This window comes from Arachis stenosperma, chromosome 9, assembly GCF_014773155.1.
Source record: "Arachis stenosperma cultivar V10309 chromosome 9, arast.V10309.gnm1.PFL2, whole genome shotgun sequence".
In the NCBI taxonomy this organism is placed as follows: domain Eukaryota; kingdom Viridiplantae; phylum Streptophyta; class Magnoliopsida; order Fabales; family Fabaceae; genus Arachis; species Arachis stenosperma.
In genome coordinates, this window is record NC_080385.1 from 132,869,922 (window position 1) to 132,893,298 (window position 23,377).

A 23,377-nucleotide genomic window follows, 5' to 3' on the forward strand; every position below is an offset into this window, starting at 1 on the left:
TCTGAATGGAGCATCATAGGTATTTTCTATGATGGTCTCTCTGAACTATCCAAGATGTCTTTGGATAGCTCTGCTGGAGGATCTCTTCATCTGAAGAAGACGCCTGCAGAAGCTCAAGAATTAATTGAAATGGTTGCAAATAACCAATTCATGTACACTTCTGAAAGGAATCCTGTGAACAATGGGACTAGTCAGAAGAAAGGAGTTCTTGAGATTGACACTCTGAATGCCATATTGGCGCAGAACAAGATATTGACTCAACAAGTCAATTTGATTTCTCAAAGTCTGTCTGGAATGCAAAATGCACCAAACAGTACTAAGGATGCTTCATCTGAGGAAGAAGCTTATGATCCTGAGAACCCTTCCATGGAAGAGGTGAATTACCTAGGAGAACCCTATGGAAATACCTACAATTCTTCATGGAGAAATCACCCCAATTTCTCATGGAAGAATCAAGAGAGACCTCAACAAGGTTTCAATAACAATAATGGTGGAAGAAACAGGTTTAGCAATGGCAAGCCTTTTCCATCATCTTCTCAGCAACAGACAGAGAGTTCTAAGCAGAATACTTCTGACTTAGCAACAATGGTCTCTGATCTAATAAAGACCACTCAAAGTTTCATGAATGAAACAAGGTCCTCCATCAGAAATTTGGAAGGACAAGTGGGTCATCTGAGCAATAAAGTTACTGAACTCCCTCCTAGCAATCTCCCAAGTAATACAGAAGAAAATCCAAAAGGAGAGTGCAAAGCCATAGACATGGCCGAATATGGAGAGGAAAGAGAGGAAGAAGACGCCACTGAGAAAGACCCCAGTGGGCGTGCACCACTCTCCTCTGAGTTCCTCAATGAGGAACAATGGGAATCTGAGGCTCAAAATGAGACCATAGAGATTCCATTGGACTTACTTCTGCCATTCATGAGCTCTGATGAGTATTCTTCCTCTGAAGAGGATGAGTATGTCACTGAAGAGCAAGTTGCTAAATACCTTGGAGCAATCATGAAACTAAATGACAAGTTATTTGGAAATGAGACTTGGGAGGATGAACCACCCTTGCTCACCAAAGAACTGGATGACTTGTCTAGGCAGAAACTGCCTCAAAAGAGGCAGGATCCTGGGAAGTTTTCTATACCTTGTACCATAGGCACCATGACCTTCAAGAAGGCCTTGTGTGACTTAGGGTCAAGTGTAAACCTCATGCCCCTCTCTGTAATGGAGAAATTAGGGATCTTAGAGGTGCAAGCTGCAAGAATCTCATTAGAGATGGCAGACAACTCAAGAAAACAAGCTCATGGACTTGTAGAGAATGTTTTGGTGAAGATTGAAGACCATTACATCCCTACTGACTTCATAGTCCTAGAGACTGGGAAGTGCATGGATGAATCCATCATCCTTGACAGACCCTTCCTAGCCACAGCAAAGGCTGTGATTGATGTTGATAGAGGAGAGTTGATCATTCAAGTGAATGAAGAATCCTTGGTGTTTAAGGCCCAAGGACATCCCTCTATCATCATGGAGAGGAAGCATGAAGAGCTCCTCTCAAAACAGAGCCAAACAGAGCCCCCACAGTCAACTTCTAAGTTTGGTGTTGGGAGGCCACAACCAAACTCTAAGTTTGGTGTTGAAACCCCACATTCAAACTCTAAGTTTGGTGTTGGGAGGTTTCAACACGGTTCTGAGCATTTCTGAGGCTCCATGAGAGCCCTCTATCAAGCTAATGACATTAAAGAAGCGCTTGTTGGGAGGCAACCCAATGTTTTATAATTAACTATGTTCTTTTGTTATTTTATCTTTTTTGTAGGTTGATGATCATAAGAAGTCACAAAAACAATGAAAAAAGCAAAAACAGAATAAAAAACAGGAAGAAAAACAGCACACCCTGGAGGAGAAGAAACTGGCGTTTAAACGCCAGTAATGCTAGCTGTTGGGCGTTTAACGCCCAGTCTGGCACCATTCTGGGCGTTTAACGCCAGAAAGGGGCACCAGACTGGCGTTAAACGCCAGAAAAGGGCAAGAACCTGGCGTTAAACGCCAGGAATGGGCACCAGCCCGACGTTTAACGCCAGAAATGGCTCAAAACGTGATTTTGAGCAACATTTGGTGCAGGGATGACTTTTCCTTGACACTACAGGATCTGTGGACCCCACAGGACCCTACCATCACTCTCTCTCTTCTTCCCCCATTCACCAATCACCTCAACACCTCTTCCCCAAAAACCCCTCACCTATCAAATCCCATCTTTCTCTTCACCACTCACATCCATCCCTCATAAAACCCCACCAACCTCACCCTTCAAATTCAAACCACTTTCCCTCCCAAACCCACCCATAATGGCCGAACCTTTACCCCCCTCTCTTCTATAAATACCCTTCTTCAACTCTTCATTTTCACACCACCATCTCCCTCTTCCTCATTTCTTCTTCTTCTACTCTCTTCTTTCTTCTTTTGCTCGAGGACGAGCAAACATTTTAAGTTTGGTGTGGTAAAAGCGTTGCTTTTTCATAACCATTTATGGCATCCAAGGCCGGAGAACCCTCTAAAAAGAGGAAAGGGAAGGCAAAAGCTTCCACCTCCGAGTCATGGGAGATGGATAGATTCCTCTCAAGGGTGCATCAAGACCACTTCTATGAAGTTGTGGCCTTGAAGAAGGTGATCTCCGAGGTCCCCTTTTCACTCAAAAAGGGTGAATATCCGGAGATCCGCCATGAGATCCGAAGAAGAGGTTGGGAAGTACTCACCAACCCCATTCAACAAGTCGGAATCTTGATGGTTCAAGAGTTCTATGCCAATGCATGGATCACCAAGAACCATGACCAAAGTGTGAACCCGAATCCAAAGAATTATCTCACTATGGTTCGGGGGAAATACTTGGATTTTAGTCCGGAGAGTGTGAGGGTGGCGTTCAACTTGCCTATGATGCAAGGAGATGAGCATCCTTACACTAGAAGGGTTAACTTTGATCAAAGGTTGGACCAAGTCCTCACAGTCATATGTGAAGAGGGCGCACAATGGAAGCAAGATTCAAGAGGAAAGCCGGTCCAATTGAGAAGGCATGACCTCAAGCCCGTGGCTAGAGGATGATTAGAGTTCATACAACGCTCAATCATCCCCACTAGCAACCGGTCCGAAGTTACCATAGACCGGGCCATCATGATCCATAGTATCATGATTGGAGAAGAAATAGAGGTTCATGAGGTTATAGCCCAAGAACTCTATAAGGTGGCGGACAAGACCTCCACCTTGGCAAGGTTAGCCTTTCCTCATCTCATTTGTCACCTCTGTTATTCATTTGGAGTTGACATAGAGGGAGACATCCCCATTGATGAGGACAAGCCCATCACCAAGAAAAGGATGGAGTACACAAGAGATCTCACTCATCATGAGATCCCTGAGATTCCTCAAGGGATGAATTTTCCTCCACAAAACTATTGGGAGCAACTAAACACCTCCCTAGGAGAACTAAGTTCCAACATGGGACAACTGAGGGTGGAGCATCAAGAACACTCCATCATCCTCCATGAAATTAGAGAAGATCAAAGAATCATGAGGGAGGAGCAACAAAGACAAGGAAGAGACATTGAGGAGCTCAAGCACTCCATAGGATCTTCAAGAGCAAGAAAGAGCCGCCATCACTAAGGTGGACCCGTTCTTTGATTTCCTTGTTATTGTTCTTCTGTTTTTCGATTTTTATGCTTTATGTTTATCCATGTTTGTGTCTTATGATCATTAGTGTCTTAGTGTCTATGCCTTAAAGTTATGAATGTCCTATGAATCCATCACCTTTCTTCAATAAAAACGTGCCTAATTGATAAAAGAAAGAATTGCATGAATTTTGAATTTTATAATAGTTTAATTATTTTGATGTGGTGGCAATATTTTTGTTCTCTGAATGTATGCTTAAACAGTGCATATGTCTTTTGAATTTGTGGTTCATGAATGTTGGCTCTTGAAAGAATGATGAAAAAGGAGACATGTTACTGAGGATCTGAAAAATCAATAAAATGATTCTTGAAGCAAGAAAAAGCATTTCAAAAAAAAAAAAAAACCGAAAAAAAAAACCGAAAAAAAAACGAAAAAAAAAGAGAAAGGAATAAGAGTTGTGATCCAAGGCAATAAGAGTGTGCTTAAGAACCCTGGACACCTCTAATTGGGGACTTTAGCAAAGCTGAGTCACAATCTGAAAAGGTTCACCCAATTATGTGTCTGTGGCATGTATGTATCCGGTGGTAATACTGGAAGACAGAGTGCTTTGGGCCACAGCCAAGACTCAAGAAATAGCTATGTTCAAGAATCATCATACTTAATTAGGAGAATCATTAACACTATCTGGATTCTAAGTTCCTAAAGAAGCCAATCATTCTGAATTACAAGGGATAGAGTGAGATGCCAAAACTATTCAGAGGCAAAAAGTAAAAGCCCCGCTCATCTAATTAATACTGATCTTCATAGATGTTTTTGGAGTTCATTGCATATTCTCTTCTTTTTATCTTATTTGATTCTCAGTTGCTTGGGGACAAGCAACAATTTAAGTTTGGTGTTGTGATGAGCGGATAATTTGTATACTTTTTGGCATTGTTTTTAGTATGTTTTTGGTATGATCTAGTTAGTTTTTAGTATATTTTTATTAGTTTTTAGTTAAAATTCACTTTTCTGGACTTTACTATGAGTTTGTGTGTTTTTCTGTGATTTCAGGTATTTTCTGGCTGAAATTGAGGGACCTGAGCAAAAATCTGATCCAGAGACTCAAAAGGACTGCAGATGCTGTTGGATTCTGACCTCCCTGCACTCGAAGCGGATTTTCTGGAGCTACAGAAGCCCAATTGGCGCGCTCTCAACGGCGTTGGAAAGTAGACATCCTGGGCTTTCCAGCAATATATAATAGTCCATACTTTGCCCAAGATTTGATGGCCCAAACCGGCGTTCAAAGTCACCTCAAGAAATCCCAGCGTTAAACGCTGGAACTGGCACCCAAATGGGAGTTAAACGCCCAAACTGGCACCAAAGCTGGCGTTTAACTCCAAGAAGAGTCTCTACACGAAATTGCTTCATTGCTCAGCCCAAGCACACACCAAGTGGGCCCGGAAGAGGATTTTTATGTCATTTACTCATTTCTGTACACCCTAGGCTACTAGTTTCTTATAAGTAGGACCTTTTACTATTGTATAGAAATCCTTTGATCACTTTTAGATCTCTAGATCATCTTTGGAAATTTTAGTTCTTAGATCATTGGGAGGCTGGCCATTCGGCCATACCTAGACCTTATGCTTATGTATTTTCAACGGTGGAGTTTCTACACACCATAGATTAAGGTGTGGAGCTCTGCTGTACCTCGAGTATTAATGCAATTACTATTGTTCTTCCATTCAAATTCCACTTGTTCTTTTACCAAGATATCACTTGTTCTTCAACATGATGAAGGTGATGATTGACGCCCATCATCCTTCTCACTCATGAACAAGGTGACTGACAACCATTCTTGTTCTACAAGCATCTGAGGCTTAGTGAATATCTCTTGGATTCCTGATTGCACGATGCATGGTTGATCGCCTGACAACCGAGTGCTCGCCTGACAGACGAGCCAGCCATTCCGTGAGATCAGAGTCTTCGTGGTATAGGCAAGAACTGATGGCAGCATTCAAGAGAATCCGGAAGGTCTAACCTTGTCTGTGGTGTTCTGAGTAGGATTCAATGACTGAATGACTGTGACGTGCTTCAAACCTGTAACCTACTGGGCGTTAGTGACAGATGCAAAAGAGTTATTCTATTCCGGTAGGGGAGGGAACCAAACCGGTGATTGGCCGTACTGTGACAGAGTATTGTGCATTAGCTTTCACTGCGCGGATGGGAGGTAGCTGCTGACAACAGTGAGACCCTATACGAGCTTGCCATGGAAAGGAGTAAGAAGGGTTGGATGAAGACAGTAGGAAAGCAGAGAGACGGAAGGGAAGGCATCTTCATGCGCTTATCTGAAGTTCCTACCAATGAATTACATAAGTATCACTATCTTTATCTTTTATGTTATTTTCGTTCATCACCATATATATCTGAGTTTGCCTGACTAAGATTTACAAGATGACCATAGCTTGCTTCAATACTAACAATCTCCGTGGGATCGACCCTTACTCACGTAAGGTTTATTACTTGGACGACCCAGTGCACTTGCTGGTTAGTTGTGCGAAGTTGTGTAATGCCATGGTATTGAGCGCACCAACTTTTTGGAGCCATTACCAGGGATTATGAGAGTTGTGAAAAAGTATAGTTCACAATTTCGCGCACCAGTTGTTTTTGTATAGCAACTTTTTAGTAAGCGTTTTCGAAATCTTTGTTTTCGCCGTTTTAAGGCTTCTTTCTCGGATCCGGGCTTTTTCTCGGACCTCGGGGGGGGGGGGGGGGGGCGGTTGAGTACTTCCCTTCGTTGGGTCCGGCCTTATTGTTGGTCGGCCTTTTAAGTTATTTTTGTAACCTCTTTTATTTGGCTTTTTGAGCCTTTTCAGAGTTGCTTTATAACTTCTCACATTAATCTGAACCTCGTCGCTTTATCTTTGCCGACCTTGTGTGGTCTCTTGGCAATGATTTTTTGCGTTTTGCCGAGCATAAATTAATGCGCCTTGGCGGGGTACTTTTCAGGATTTGTTTCATCATGAAGAAGAAGGAGAAGGAAAAGAGAAAAAATTCGATTAGTATTTAAAAAAGAAAGAATATTTACAGAGTGTTTACCCTTGGCTAGGTCGGGTGCTTTTCTTGTCCGAGTGTCTCATTAAAAAACCCTTGTAGGGAAAAAGAGTACACCTCGGGTTAGGTTTTTCTAGCTGTAGTATCGTTTTAGATTGCAGGCGTGCCAGGCCCTGGGCAACTCATTGCCTTCTAGGTCGGATATTTTGTAATAGCCTGTTCCTAAGACTTCTGTTACCTTGTAAGGTCCTTTCCAATTTGCAGCTAGCTTCCCTTCTCCCGACTTTTGTGTTCCGATGTCGTTTCGGATCAGAATCAGGTCGTGAATTGAGAAGCTTCGTTTTATTACTTTCTGATTGTATCTGAGGGCCGTTCGCCGTTTTAAGGCTTCCTCTCGGATCCGGGCTTTTTCTCGGACCTCGGGGAGGAGGTCGAGTTCTTCCCTTTGTGCCTGTGGGTTACCTTCTTTGTTGTAGAAGATGACTCGGGGTGACCCTTCATCTATTTCGATAGGAATCATTGCCTCCATCCCGTAAGCTAGTCGGAATGGTGATTCTCCCGTTGTAGAGTGTGGGGTTGTCCGATATGCCCATAGCACCTGGGGAGCTCCTCGGCCCATGCCCCTTTGGCTTCTTGGAGTCTTCGTTTTAACCCGGCCAAGATGACTTTATTTGCGGCCTCCGCTTGTCCATTGGCTTGTGGGTGCTCGACTGATGTGAATTGCTGTTTGATTTTTAGCTCGGCCGCCAAGTTCTGAAAACTTGTGTCTGTGAACTGTGTTCCATTGTCTGTGGTGATAGAGTAGGGGACTCCGAACCTTGTGACGATGTTTTTGTATAGGAATTTGCGGCTTTTCTGAGCCGTGATGGTGGCTAAGGGTTCAGCTTCGATCCACTTTGTGAAGTAGTCGACCCCTACTATGAGGTATTTGACTTGCCCCGGTCCTTGGGGAAACGGGCCGAGTAGGTCAAGTCCCCACTTTGCGAAGGGCCATGGTGCGGTGATGCTGATGAGGTCTTCAGGTGGTGCTTTGTGAAAATTGGCGTGTTTTTGGCAGGGGGGCATATTTTCACAAATTCCGTTGCGACTCTTTGCAAGGTCGGCCAGTAGAATCCGGCTCGGACTACTTTCTTGGATAATGCTCGAGCTCCGAGGTGGTTCCCACACATGCCTCCGTGGACTTCTTCGAGGACGCTCTTTGTTTCTGAGGTCGGGACACACCTAAGGAGGGGGTTTGAGAATCCTCTTTTGTATAATATGTCGTGAATTAGTGTATAATTCTGGGCGTCTTTCGTGAGTCTTCTAGCTTCCTTTCTTTCGGCGGGGAGAGTTCCCGACTTCAGGTAGTTGAGTATGGGGGTCATCCATCCTTGCTGTTGGTTGGATATATTTAGCGCTTCTTCCTCTCTTAGCACGGAGGGAGATTGTAAGGTTTCCTGGAGGAGACTTCTGTTGTTGCCTCCGGGCTTGGTGCTGGCAAGCTTTGAGAGGGCGTCCGCCCGGGCGTTTTGTTCCCGAGGTATGTGCTGAATCTGTATCTCTGAAAAGTGGTGTAGTTGTGCCTGTGTTTGGTCCAGGTATTTTTTCATAGTGGGGTCTTTGGCCTGGTAGCTTCCATTTACTTGTGATGTGACGACCTGGGAGTCGCTGAAGATCGTGATTTTTTGGGCTCCGACCTCTTCGGCTAGCTTTAGACCTGCTAGTAGGGCCTCGTATTCGGCTTGGTTGTTCGAAGCCTGGAACTCGAATTTTAGGGATAGTTCTATCCGCGTTCCTTGGTCGCTTTCGAGTATAACCCCGGCTCCGCTTCCTGTTTTGTTTGAGGACCCGTCGACATACAGGTTCCACGAGAGTGGGGTTCCAGGTGTCTCCGTGTATTCTGCGATGAAGTCGGCTAGATACTGGGATTTTATGGCAGTCCGGGTTTCATAGTGGAGGTCGAACTCGGACAGTTCCACCGCCCATTGCAGTATTCGTCCTGCCAGATCTGTTTTTTGGATGTGTCTCATTGGTTGGTTTGTCCGGACTTTGATGGTGTGGGCTTGAAAGTAGGGACGGAGCCTCCGAGCTGTGAACACTAGGGCGTAGGCGAATTTTTCTATTTTCTGATAGTTTAATTCGGCCCCTTGTAGTGCCTTGCTTACAAAGTATATGGGTGTTGTCCTTGGTCATTTTCTCGTATTAACGCTGAAGCGACTGCTCGATTTCCAACCGAGAGGTATAGTACGAGTTCTTCTCCCTTTAGAGGTCGGGTTAGGATTGGTGGCTGCCCGAGGAATTCCTTGAAGTCTTGAAAGGCCTTTTCGCACTCCGGGGTCCATGAGAAGGGTTTCCCTTTCTTTAGGAGTGAGTAGAGAGGTAGTGACTTTATCGCTGATCCCGCCAAGAATCTTGATAGGGCGGCTAGCCTTCCATTTAGTTGTTGTACTTCTTTGACACACGTCGGGCTCTTCATACTGAGTATCGCTTGGCATTTGTCCGGGTTTGCTTCGATGCCCCTTTGAGTCAGCATGAAGCCTAAGAACTTTCCGGCTTCTGCGGTGAAGGTGCACTTTGTCGGGTTAAGTCTCATGTTGTGTTTTCTGAGGGTGCCGAAAACACTGGCGAGGTCGGTCAGCAAGTTTCTGTCTTCTTGTGTCTTTACCAGCATGTCATCGACGTACACCTCCAGCTGTAGTCCGATGTGCTCTGAGAACACTTTGTTCATTAGCCTCTGGTAGGTTGCCCCTGCGTTCTTTAGCCCGAAGGGCATTACTACGTAGCAGTAGTTTGCCCTTGGGGTTATGAACGAGGTCTTTTCTTGGTCGGGTCCGTACATTGGGATTTGATTGTATCCCGAGTATGCGTCCATGAAGGAGAGATATCTATAGCCTGAGGCTGCGTCTACTAATGCGTCGATGTTTGGTAGTGGATATGGGTCTTTGGGGCAGGCTTTGTTGAGATCTGTGTAGTCGACGCACATCCTCCATTTTCCGTTGGGCTTTTTTACCAGGACCACGTTTGCGAGCCATAGGGGGTATTTTACTTCCCTAATGAACCCTGCATCTAGCAGTGCTTGTACTTGTTCTTCTATTACTTGCATGCGCTCGGGTCCGAGCTTCCGGCGTCTTTGTTGGACAGGCCGGGATCCCGGGTAAACCGATAGCTTATGGCACATCAGGTCGGGACTTATGCCCGGCATGTCGGAGGCTTTCCAGGCGAAGAGGTCGGAATTCTCCCTTAAGAGGGTTATGAGTTCCTCTTTTAGGCCTGTGTCGAGTTTTACTCCTATGCTTGTTATTTTTTCAGGTGTGTTCCCAATCTGGACTTTTTCGGTTTCTCCCTCTGGCTGCGGCCGGAGATCTTCTCGGGATTGAACTCGTCCGAGTTTTATCGTGTTGACCTCTTTCCCTTTTAGGCTCAGGCTTTCGTTGTAGCATCGCCGTGCTAGTTTTTGGTCGCCTTTTAGGGTAGAGATTCCCTTTGCGGTAGGGAACTTCATACAGAGGTGTGGGGTCGAGACTATAGCTGCCAGTCTGTTTAGGGTTGGTCGCCCAATGAGGGCATTGTATGCTGAAGTGACGTCGACTATAATGTAGTCGATGCTTAATGTTTTAGATTGCTCGCCTCTTCCAAAGATAGTGTGTAGCGAGATGTATCCTAAGGGGTGGATCAGAGTATCCCCTAGTCCAAATAGGTCGGTGGGGTAGGCCTTTAGTTCTTTTTCTTCAAGCCCGAGTTTGTCGAAGGCCGTTTTGAACAGGATATCTGCTGAGCTTCCCTGGTCAATCAGGGTTCGATGTAAGTTGGCGTTTGCTAGGATAATGGTGATTACCATTGGATCGTCGTGTCCGGGAATTATCCCTTGAGCATCTTCTCGGGTGAATGAAATAGTAGGTAATTCGGGCAGGGGACTGTCTTCTCGGATGTGATAGACTTCTTTGAGGTGTCTTTTTCGTGAGGATTTGGATGTTCCTCCGCCTGCAAAACCTCCATTTATCATGTGAACATGTCTTTCAGGTGTTCGTGGGGTTTGTTCGGCCCGATCTTCATTGTCTCCCCGCCTTCTCTTCCTGGTCTCTTCTCCTTTCTCTGCTATGTATCTGTCGAGTTTTCCTTCTGGCTAGCTTTTCTATAACATTTTTTAGGTCGTAGCAGTCGTTAGTAGAATGACCGTAGAGCTTGTGATATTCACAGTATTCGGACCGATCTCTCCCTGCTTTCTTGTGTTTTAGCGGTCGGGGCGGTGGGATCTTTTCGGTGTGGCATACTTCTCTGTAGACGTCTACCAAGGAGACTCGGAGGGGGGTGTAGCTGTGGTACTTCCGTGGTTTGTCCGAGTTGGGTTCTTCTTTCTTTTTCTGTTCCCGATCCCGATCTCGGAGTGGGTAGGTTGATTCCTTCCTAGAAGAGTCTCTTAGCTGGGAGGTTTCCTCCATGTTGATATATTTTTCCGCTCGCTCCTGTACCTCGTATAGGGAGGTCGGGTATCGTTTGGATAGGGATTGGCTAAACGGTCCTTCTTTTAAGCCGTTTGCTAGTCCCATGATGGCTGCTTCAGTGGGCAAGTGTTGTATGTCCAGGCAGGCTTTGTTGAATCGTTCCATGTATTTTCGGAGAGTTTCTTGGTCACCTTGTTTGATCCCGAGTAGACTGGGGGCATGTTTTGTCTTGTCCTTTTGAATAGAGAATCTTGTTAGGAATTTTTTGGTTAGGTCTTCGAAGCTGGTGATTGATCTTGGTGGCAGGTTGTCGAACCACTTCATGGCTGACTTGGTGAGAGTGGTGGGGAAGGCTTTGCACCGAATCGCGTCGGAGGCGTCGACTAGGTACATTCTGCTTCTGAAGTTGCTGAGGTGATGACTTGGATCGGTGGTGCCGTCGTAGAGGTCCATATCGGGTGGTTTGAAGTTTCGCGGTACCTTCTCTTTCATGATCTCTTGCGTGAAGGGATCGTGGTTGCCCTCGGTGGTGGTGCCGCATTCTGTTCGGTCTTTCAGGTTGGCCTCTATTTTCTGCAGTTTTTCTTCTAATTCTCTGCGCTTTCGAGTTTCTCTTCTCAGATCTTGTTCAGTTTCTTTCTGCTTCTTTATGTCCTCTTCGAGTTGTTTTAGTCGGTCTTGTTGTGCCCGGACTGCTTCTAGAATTTCCAAGCTCTTCGCTCTTTCGGAATTTTGTGGATCCTTGTTTGGGAGTGACGTTTTTGGGCGATTCTGTTTGTTTCCTCCTGGAGTACGTGGTGATAGAGGGCTGTCCGGTCGTTCTCCGGTGTCAATTTCGTCCTCTTGTTCGGATGCAGCGTGCTCATCGTTGAGAGGGTCGTCCGCCATGGTAGAGGGATGACTTCCAGGTCCCCGGCAACGGCGCCAATGTTCCGAGGGTTTGCCTGAAACGTGCAGCTCGGTCGTCTGGAGAGGCCCGTGGTGGGGGTTCGGTGACCCGAGCTTGGTATGTAGAATGGTTGGTGGTTGTACCTGCAATGACACTCCGATGCTTAAGTTAGCATGGGTCCAAGCAGATATGTGTAGATTTGGAATGAATGCCATACCTGGGTGCTCCAGTGTATTTATAGTAGTTGGCAGTGATCTTCCCTGGATAAGATATTCTTATCTTATCTTATCTTTGGGAGTTTTATCTTTATCTTTGTGGAACCGCCTTTTCCAGGCCTTTTTCGGCCTTTAGGTTTGGGCTGCGTTCCTTTTGATGGGCCTTCCTTGCTCTTTGTCCGAGGTCCGACCTTTAGGTGTGAGCTTTAGGATAAGGTCGGACCTCTTGCGAATTTGCCGAGTTGGAGGACCCCGGTCAGGGTATGAACACTTCTCATCAGATCTCTGAGTCTTCTTGGTTCAGGTTCTTGATACCTTCACTAATTAAAGAACGAAATTTACTTCAGTTCAACTAACAACTATAATACACATTAATCTCTCTTATTTTTGTTTTATACGATTGTCGCTTATTAGTTGTTAAATGGATAAATGCTCAAATTGTTTCTAAAAAATCACGCGTAACTTAAATTAGTCCTTAAAAAAATTAAATGAATCAATTTAGTCTCTGGACAATACAACATGAAGCAAGTTAGTTTGCATGCCTATTTCCCATTAACACCTTGGTATATGTCATAATTGACCATATTTGAAATCCAATCATCATCACCATTATATCTATCATTACCAAAAAAAAAATATTGAGTACTATTAGATTTATCGATGGATTTATTACACTACAAGAAATAGCGTAATTATCGACGCTAAAAATTGACGGTTAAGTTTGCCCTCGATAAAATAAAAAAGGGGTGATTAAAAATAAAATATTAAAATCGACGATAATGTCGTCTATTATTTTGACAATTTTTTAACACTCTCCTTCTATCGTCAAAGAACGAAAAATTTTTTCTTTAAAATCGATGGACTGGTTGTCTATTTTAATAATTAAAATATCAACAGTCTCTGTCGTCGATAAATTTAGACGATAAAAATTTCTTTTCTTAATTGAATGAACGGTATAGATTTACTATATAAAATAGACGGATAGAGTATTGATTTTTATTTTAACTAAATCAACAAAATATTCGTCGATTCTTATCAACCAAAAACTACTCCCGCCTTTGCTTCCCGCGTCCCTACTCGATTCGCTCATTTTCCCAAAATATAACCCTAAATCTTCAGAGAATTAGAGTCTGACACTTCTTCTTCTTCTCCTCCAACGCCCAAAGAGTAAAGACCATAACGGAGTCACGGTCACGAAGAGAGGCAGAGAGTAGAGCTTCTTCTTCTTCTTCCTCCTCCCCCGAGCCTGCCGCCACGCTATCCTCTTCATGTAGGTTCCTCTATATATATATATATATATATATCACATTTTGGTTTGTGAATCTGCATGTAAGTTCTTCTTCTTCCACGGACTCGTCGTTGCAACGTCTTTGCTGGTCGAAGTCGTTGTGAGCCCGTCGCCATAGCGCGTCGCTGTCGCAGCTTCTTGTAAGTTCCTCTCTATCTTTCTCTGATTATTATATTTATTTTTGCAATTTTTGTATCTTCTATTTTCATCGTGAAAATTTGAATTTGCTCTTTGTTAAACCTAATTAGCATAATCAATTCATCATATTACTTTAACTCAACTAGTCTGACACATTAGTTTTACAATGTGATTAGATAAAACAAAATTTAAAAGAAAGAAAGAAAAACCACTTGCTTGCTTAGTATTAGAAAAAGGTAGAGTACTGACTTCAGATTTAGTTACAGATTTCAAGTAAGTAAGGAAAGTACTGTGTATTATTTAATTAATCTTTATGAATATTGTTCATAATATTAATTGCTCTGTTTATTTTGATTTACTTATTGAATTTTCATCTTTTTTGCTAGTCACGGTAGTTTGGTAGAATTTCTTTTTGATTTGACATTTGTTTTGGTGAATTTATGCTCTGGATTTACTAATTTGTTGTTTTTTTTTGCTTTTGTTGATGTGGAATCTAGCTTGGCATGGAAAATTTTGGAGTGTATTTTCAAATTTTTGTTTTCTGGTTTCCTTATAGAAAATTTCATCCATTTTTAATAAGTCATAACATTGGCTTATGTAGAGACTATTCAAAGACCTATGCTCGGTCCAAATATTATGACGAAGCAAAACCCTGGAATGAAAGGTGTGATGCTGCATTTGCTTGTGCTTCGCAGAATGAAATTGAACAATTTGATGCCATTAATTTGGTTAATGCAAGTTGTCGTCTACTAGTAGAAGGTATTTTTTTTTCTTTATGGGTGCAATATGTCTTTGCTCTTTGGGTATATTTTTTGTCTCTCAAAAATACTAATGGTGACTTCCATATATTATTAGAATGCTAGGTTCCAACATGCCCTATACTCCTGAGGCAGCTGACTTCCTAAAGAAAGCTAGTGTTCTCTTTGCTCCTGCAATGGCTACTGGCGCTGGAGAGGTACGATGTTTGCTATATTCAGAGTGCTATGTTTTGCTCATATTATTGTAGATTCTAGATTGGCATGTTGACATGTTGATGACCTTTCTCCTTGCTTACAGGTTGTGGCTGGAGAGCTTGAACTGAATCATGAATGTAGTTTGATGCACTGGTCGCCAGAGGATTTCGAATCTAAATTACAGGTATTTTAAATATTTCCCTTTACTGAAAATATATTACCTATACAAATCACTCATCGTATATTTCGTTATGACGAGAATTTATGCTAGATGAAATTTTGACAAATAGCTGATATAGAAATTATGAACTACTTCATAACTCTGATTCCTAAGGAAACACAAGGTTTTCTATTTTGTTCTAAAACCTAATGACAAAATTCAGTTTACAGGCTCTACTATTTTGTCTAAATATAGTGTTTTGATATGAACAAGTTTTAGCTCATTGTAGTTTTTGATTTCTTTCTTTCAATTTTGTAGGGGATCTTGATTAATGGGTAATTCTCAGGGCCCACTATAGATGCGGTTACAAATGATTTAAAAACACCAGGGGATGAATTGGAAGTGAATCTCAAGAGTTGGGCTGTTGGCTCAATATCTATCTTTCAGAATATTTACTTTTTGGGTCAGTATTTAGTTATTACATATTTGGTTTTAAATTTTCAGTTTCATGCTACATTTTGTTACTTGTGACTGTGACTTTAGTTTTTCAAAGGTTGTAAAATTTTATGATTTTTTTTGTACTGCAGTCTGCACTATTATAATTGTTCTGTGCAAAATGCATAAACATCTATAACTAGTTTGATGGTTGAATTTGATCATGTATTTGAGTTATCTAGAACTATGAAAATTCCAAGTACATCAAAGGCCTTTCCTTGACCAGATTGAATGTTACTCATAAGGCTGTAGAGTATTTTAGGTATAAAGAATTTAATATTGTATCATGTTTATATGGCTCTCTCTTTGTACTTGTAGTATCTAATAATTTGTTAATGCAGGGGAATTGGTGATCAGAAAAGAGCTCTCTCTTATGTTAGGGAATTTTCTGTTTCACGGATACCCTTGCAAATAATCAAATGTGTTACAAGTCATAATAGTTTGGAGGAGAAAGCTGTTAAAGCAAATGGATCTTCACCGGTTTGAAGGGAAAAATGATCTGAATATCACATCATTCATTTAAAATATGATATTTTTAAGATACAATGATATATTATGCATTATGCAAGAATGGATTACAGAATAGGAGGAACTCATGGTAGGATGGAGTTGTAGGCACAAACTGTCTGTAAATCATGTTGCTTGTATGCGAAGTTTGTATTCGTAGATTTTGATGAATGACAAACTAAACAAACGACATGAAAGACAAACCAACAAACAACTTGAATGAACAAGCATGATTGATAGATCAACCAACATTCAACGTTGAGGAATGAAGAGTTGAAAGCAACACAACAACAACAAGAAACTCAAGTCCACAACATTTGAAGACAAGTATAGTGTCTTAGGACTTAGGTAACTTCTTGTTAAGAACCAATTGCTAAATCTCTCAACACACACTCACAAAATGTTTTGATGCACATCTTGCAATTCGATGCTAGCCAAATGGTTTAAAAACTTGTTTTCAAAGGTACAAAAGCATAGGAATTGACTCCAACAAGTTTGAGATCAATCCTAAGCATTTTGAAGTGATTTTAAGCCATTCTTTAAGGTTTGCATCGATGCACACTCATCTTGCATCGATGCAAAGCATGCAACGACTTATTGCATCGATGCAAAGATGTTTGCATCGATGCAACCTAGCTGAAAATTCAAATTTCAGCATCAAAGACACATTTGCATTGATGCAAAGTGTTATGCATCGATGCAAATAATTCAAAAACATAAAAAACGGCTAGTTTTGACATAAATGCTCCATCCCATTAATTCCCCAACGTTTCTAAGGTTTGGGGAATCTATAAATGGATGGATTGAAGCCTTATTTCAAAATTTTGAGTATTTGGAAACTATCTTGTTCATATTCTTTTTATTCTACACATTTTTAAAGTGATATAACACACAATTTGAGAGAGCAATATCAATTGGTTCAATAGTGCTAAACTTGTAATCATACACTCTTCTAGAGAGTACTCATTTCATCTCAACAATTCTCTGAGAATTGTTTTCTTGTACACCTTGTAAATTGGAGTGTGATCTCCAAGGTTGAGTCAAGAGTTATAAACACTATAGTCGGTGAGGATACCAAAGAGGTATACTAAATACTCAAGGCAAATCTTAGAGAAAGGTATCTCTAAGTGGAGTAGGTTAGTATACGAGTGGTGATCATATACCGTGAGGTGTTAGAAACTAAGGACTCGGATTGTAAAAGGTTTTGCGCGAGCACCTTGAAGCTTGGCAATAGTGGAACTTCTCAATTGCGATTGAGAAAGAAAGTGGACGTAGGACAAGGATTGTGCCGAACCACTCTAAATAGCGTTTGCATCCTTCCAAACTCATCTTTTCAATATTATTGTCTTTTACTTTTGAGCAAATAAATTGTGATCGAAAAGTAGCTTCGTAAGTACTTAAGGAGTGGCTTAAGTCCGATTGGTGAAAAGCTTGATCAATTTATTTGAGTTGGTGTCTATTGGAAAGTAAAAGCTCCTTATAAATGCTTAGCAATTGAGTTAAACTCTTGGAAAAATACTAGTACAATAACACTTTTGTATATTGTCTTTAACTTTCGCAAAAAGATTCATTGTTGTTGAATTACTCAATTCACCCCCCCTCTTGAGTAATTGTGCATAGGTTCTACAAGTGGCATCAGAGCTTAACCCTTTGAAAGACTTAACCGTTTAAGGGAAAAGATCATGGCAAGCACAGGCTTTAACAACAACAACACTAGCGAAGGTAACTCAACCGCTAGACCTCCTCTTTTTAGCGGAACAAATTACTCTTATTGGAAAAATAGATGAGAATTTGGATCCGTTCTCAAGATGTGAGAATTTGGAAAGTAATTGGAATGAAATCACATTCCAACAAGACAACAAGCGCTAAAGAAGAAGGAGTCTCCGTCTTAAAGCAAGTACCGAAAGGAGAAGATGAATATAGTGACGATGACTGGAAGAAAGTGGCAATGAATGATAAAGCCATCAACTTCATTCATTGTGCACTTAACGAGCATGATTATATGAAGATCTCTACATGTGAAACCGCTAAGAGATTTGGGATAAACTCCAAATCACTTACGAAGGAACCGACCACGTTAAAGAATCAAAGGTATTTATGTTGGTTCATGAATGGGAAAATTTTAAAATGAAGATGAAGAGAGCATTGAAGAAGCTCTTGAAAGACTCTCCAAGATCTTCAACAATCTAAGCATGCTTGGCACAAAATACAATGATAAACAAATTGTGACCAAGGTGCTTACAAGCCTTACACCAAAATGGAACTCCAAAGTGAACGCCATTGTGGAAGGAAGGCTCTATGATCAACTTACATTTGATCAACTGCGAGGAAATCTTCTCACCTATGAAATGACTATGCTAAATAGACAAAAGGTGAAGAAAGAGCAAAACAAAGGTACCAAAATGCTATGAGTGTGGAGAAGTTGGACACATCAAACCCAATTGTCCAAAACTTCAAAAGGAGGACAAAAACAAGAAATTTAAGAAGAAGGAGAAAGCATACATATCATGGGAGAACGAGGATGAATCCGACTCCGATGACGACGAGGTTGCAAATCTTTGCTTAATGGTAAACGAAGAAAAGGTTAGTGATGACAACTCCACTTCTTTTAATTTACAAGATGAATATGATGCCTTACTTGAGGTATACACAAAACTTACCCAAGATTATTCTCTCCTAAAGAAAAAGAATATGGAACTCTTAAAACAAAATGAGATGTTGAAAAACGAGAATATCAATCTTGGAAAAGATAAGTGTAGCACAAGTAGTGATCCATACAAATCTTGTAAAATGCATGAAGATGAAATTACAAATCTTAAGAACACTTTAGCTAAGTTCAATGAATCTTCAAAGAACTTAGATAAAATGTTGAAAAACCAAAAGCATGTTCATAATAAGGAAGGCTTGGGTTTTGAAAAAGGAAAATTTAAAAATGCTAAAACTCCTATTAGGCAACCGCAAGCCCAAAGGTAAGCATGCCTAAAAGGAATGAAGCCTTTAATCATCCTCCTCAACATGCTTCATTTAGAAAAATCTTGGAAAAGATAGTGTAGCACAAGTAGTGATCCATACAAATCTTGTAAATGCATGAAGATGAAATTACAAATCTTAAGAACACTTTAGCTAAGTTCAATGAATCTTCAAGAACTTAGATAAAATGTTGAAAAACCAAAAGCATGTTCATAATAAGGCTTGGGTTTGAAAAAGGAAAATTTAAAAATGCTAAAACTCCTATTAGGCAACCGCAAGCCCAAAGGTAAGCATGCCTAAAAGGAATGAAGCCTTTAATCATCCTCCTCAACATGCTTCATTAGAAATTATACTCACAATGTATATAGATCAAAAGATGTTGCATTTAGGAAACAACCTAGGCAACCATTTAGAAACATGCATAGGATTCATAATCCAAATGTCATATGTCATTATTATAATAAGTAGGTCATATAGCACCCTATGCTTTACTAGAATTAAACATATAAACTTTCGTAGTCAAGATACGAGAGGGGCACCTTATGGGCATTATGCTCAACTAACCATCAAGGACCCAAATTCCCTTGGGTACCTAAAACGAATTTTAATTATTTTGTAGGTACGTATTGGAGCTAAGATACAAATTGGTATGTTGATAGTGGATGCTCCAACACATGCCGGCGATGAATCAAATTCACCGCAATAGAGCCTACAAACGGAGGAAACGTGATCTATGGAGACAACACACGGCAAAGTAATCGGCGTTGGAAAAGTTTATGAGTTGATGAATGAGTGATTAATCTTGAGGTAGATTGAAGAATTTGAAGATTATAAACAATGGAGATCAACAAATTGAAGCTTATAATGGTTTAAGTGAGTATATACATGTTGGAACTCAAAGATTGAAGAAGAACCACCAAAGGATGAAAATTTGGTGATTTGGCAAAATGATGCATGCTGCATCGATGCAACCAAGCTTTGCATCGATGCAAAGCACACGACGTGCTATGTGCATCGATGCAAAGACCATTGCATCGATGCAAACACGACCCAAATTACACAAAACAAGTGAATTTGGCATTTTGAGCAACAAAACCCCATTTTGAGCAAGTCACTTTTCATTGCTTTATGCTTATTTTTGATTATATGAATTGTTAAACTAACTCCTAGTAAGTTAGGATTTCTATTATGGTTTAAATACTTTGATATTTCCTTCATAATTTTGTTTAATGATTAATGCTTGTATGCTTGTTTGGTGAAATAACTCAAAATAGCTTGGTACCCCTATTTTTAAGTTAATATGCATGCCTTGATATATTTCATTTCTTTAGGGGGAATTATGCATGCTTATTATATATATAAAAAAAAGAGAAATCAAATTCTTTTTTGATAGGGGGAATATCTCATTGTTTTATGCATTTCAAACTCCCTTTCTTTTTGATAATGTCAAAAGGGGGAAGAAAAGTTTGAGGATATTTGAAGTTTTGAACTTTTGAAAAAGAAAAGTTTGAGGTTTTGATCTTTTGAAAAAGAAGAAGTTTGAGGATTTGAAAAGAAAATAAGTTTGCGAAACAATGATTTCAAAAAGACTTCCGCTAAGCAAAACTTTGATATCTAAATCTTTAAAGGAACAAATGCACACATTTAGGGGAACTCTTGCAAATTTTTTTGAAAAAGTCTTCTCCAAAGCTTTCTATAAAACAAGTGCATTATTGTTGCTTTCAAAATCATTTAAAATACATATCCTCAAAATTGGTTTGTCATTATCAAAAGGGGAAATTGTAAATCATGTTGCTTGTATGCGAAGTTTGTATTCGTAGATTGATGAATGACAAACCAAACAAACGACATGAAAGACAAACCAACAAACAACTTGAATGAACAAGCATGATTGAAAGATCAACCACATTCACGTTGAGGATGAAGAGTTGAAAGCAACACAACACAACAAGAAACTCAAGTCCACAACATTTGAAGACATAGTGTCTTAAGACTTAGGTAACTTCTTGTTAAGAACCAATTGCTAAATCTCTCACACACACTCACAAATGTTTTGATGCACATCTTGCAATTCGATGCTAGCCAATGGTTTAAAAACTTGTTTTCAAAGGTACAAAAGCATAGGAATTGACTCCAACAGTTTGAGATCAATCCTAAGCATTTTGAAGTGATTTTAAGCCATTCTTTAAGGTTTGCATCGATGCACACTCATCTTGCATCGATGCAAAGCATGCAACGACTTTGCATCGATGCAAAGATGTTTGCATCGATGCAACCTAGCTGAAAATTCAAATTTCAGCATCAAAGACACATTTGCATTGATGCAAAGTGTTATGCATCGATGCAAATAATTCAAAAACATAAAAAACGGCTAGTTTTGACATAAATGCTCCATCCCATTAATTCCCCAACGTTTCTAAGGTTTGGGGAATCTATAAATGGATGGATTGCCCTTATTTCAAATTTTGAGTATTTGGAAACTATCTTGTTCATATTCTTTTATTCTACACATTTTTAAAGTGATATACACACAATTGAGAGAGCAACATCAATTGGTTCAATAGTGCTAAACTTGTAATCATACACTCTTCTAGAGAGTACTCATTTCATCTCAAATTCTCTGAGAATTGTTTTCTTGTACACCTTGTAATTGGAGTGTGATCTCCAAGGTTGAGTCAAGAGTTATAAACACTATAGTCGGTGAGGATACCAAAGGTATACTAAATACTCAAGGCAAATCTTAGAGAAAGGTATCTCTAAGTGGAGTAGTTAGTATACGAGTGGTGATCATACCGTGAGGTGTTAGAAACTAGGACTCGATTGTAAAGGTTTTGCGCGAGCACCTTGAAGCTTGGCAATAGTGGAACTTCTCATTGCGATTGAGAAAGAAAGTGGACGTAGGCAAGGATTGTGCCAAACCACTCTAAATAGCGTTTTCATCCTTCCAAACTCATCTTTTTCAATATTATTGTCTTTTACTTTTGAGCAAATAAATTGTGATCGAAAGTAGCTTCGTAAGTACTTAAGGAGTGGCTTAAGTCCGATTGGTGAAAAGCTTGATCAATTTATTTGAGTTGTGTCTTGGAAAGTAAAAGCTCCTTATAAATGCTTAGCAATTGAGTTAAGCTCTTGGAAAAATACTAGTACAATAACACTTTTGTATATTGTCTTTAACTTTCGCAAAAAGATTCATTGTTGTTGAATTACTCAATTCACCCCCCCCCTCTTGAGTAATTGTGCATAGGTTCTACACTGTCCAATCCCACCAGGGAAGAACTTCACTCATGTTATTCAGCTCAAAGACCAGATTGGAAGCTTCTTCTGCTTCCCTTCTCTTAAAATACAAAAAGCGGCCGGAGGATTCGGCGCCATCAGGATCTGGAGCCGGCCAGGGATTCTGGTTCCTTTTCCTCTTCCTGCTCAGGACTACATCATACTTGCTGGAGATTGGTACAAGAGAGGCCATCATGTAAGGAAAACCACCATCCATTTCCAATATTAAATGATGCATTTGTTTCAATTCCTTGACTTAAATTATTTCTATGTTACTCTATAATAGAGATTGATGCATAGCCTGTGGCGTGGTCATAATCTTCCTTTTCCTGATGGACTTGTTATCAATGGACGGGGTTGGAATGGAATCACATTCACTGTTCATCAAGGTTGGTTTCCAATATAACATAGTATTCTTTATGTAATTACTCTTCATGTCACACATTTGAGTACTACTACTCTTCATGCAGGTAATACATATAGATTGCGGATATCAAATGTGGGGTTGACAACATCAATCAACATGAGAATCCAAGGGCACAAGATGAAACTTGTGGAGGTAGAAGGGTCTCACACCATACAGAACACTTACTCTTTCTTTGACATCCATCTTGGACAGACCTATTCTATTGATCAACCTCCAAAGGATTACTACATAGTTGTCTTCACTAGATTCACCAGAAGGGTACTCACCACCAAAAATTTTTAGTATAATCCTTAGGCTCACTTTCAGAATTTATTAACCATAATATAATATCAAGAACAATAGTCAATTTCAGTTGCAATTTTTCATGAATATAATCCAAATAACATGAAGGATGCAGAATTTTGTTTGCTCAATTTGGTATGATGAGTATAAATAAAGTTTTGATTGATGTAAATTATTCTATATTGCCGGTAGTTATTTTTTTGATGTGCTTTCATTGAGAAATTTTTATTTTTATCCTTTATTGATAGGGCTACTCAATTAAAGAGAATGACCATATGGTCGGTTGCTCTAGCAAATGTAGGTATATAATTGAATTGGCATAATTTATTTATTTTTTCATTTTTTCCCTTTTAAATCGATTGAGATAATCAGTTATTAAGGTTCTTATACAAATGCTCTTTAATTTAACCTAACCTATTCTGCATCACTATACTAGATAAATGACCAATTTAGTATTTATGCATAAGATTGTAACTAATTTATGATGGAATCAGAATAATGCATTGATTGGTACATTATTCTGAAGACAATGGTTCAATTTTTTAAATAAAAAATAATTAAAAAACTATAGCTATTAAAATCGACGGTAATGTTGTCACTTTTAAATTTAAAATAGACAAAGAAAACAAAATATAGACAAAGAATTTGTCGGTATCTAAACAATTAAATCGATGGCTATTATGTCGA

General features: G+C 40.2%; 1 protein-coding gene across 1 annotated transcript; it reads left to right on the forward strand.

The window, feature by feature from the left end:
• The first annotated feature begins 14,126 nt into the window (after positions 1 to 14,126).
• On the forward strand, positions 14,127 to 22,690 carry LOC130949937 (L-ascorbate oxidase homolog). Its single transcript, XM_057878530.1, has 9 exons — positions 14,127 to 14,143; positions 14,225 to 14,382; positions 14,487 to 14,578; positions 14,680 to 14,760; positions 15,055 to 15,071; positions 15,573 to 15,711; positions 21,953 to 22,177; positions 22,268 to 22,370; positions 22,452 to 22,690. The coding sequence occupies exons 1-9, from the start codon at positions 14,127 to 14,129 to the stop codon at positions 22,688 to 22,690; spliced, it is 1,071 nt and encodes a 356-aa protein (XP_057734513.1).
• Positions 22,691 to 23,377: the final 687 nt, after the last annotated feature.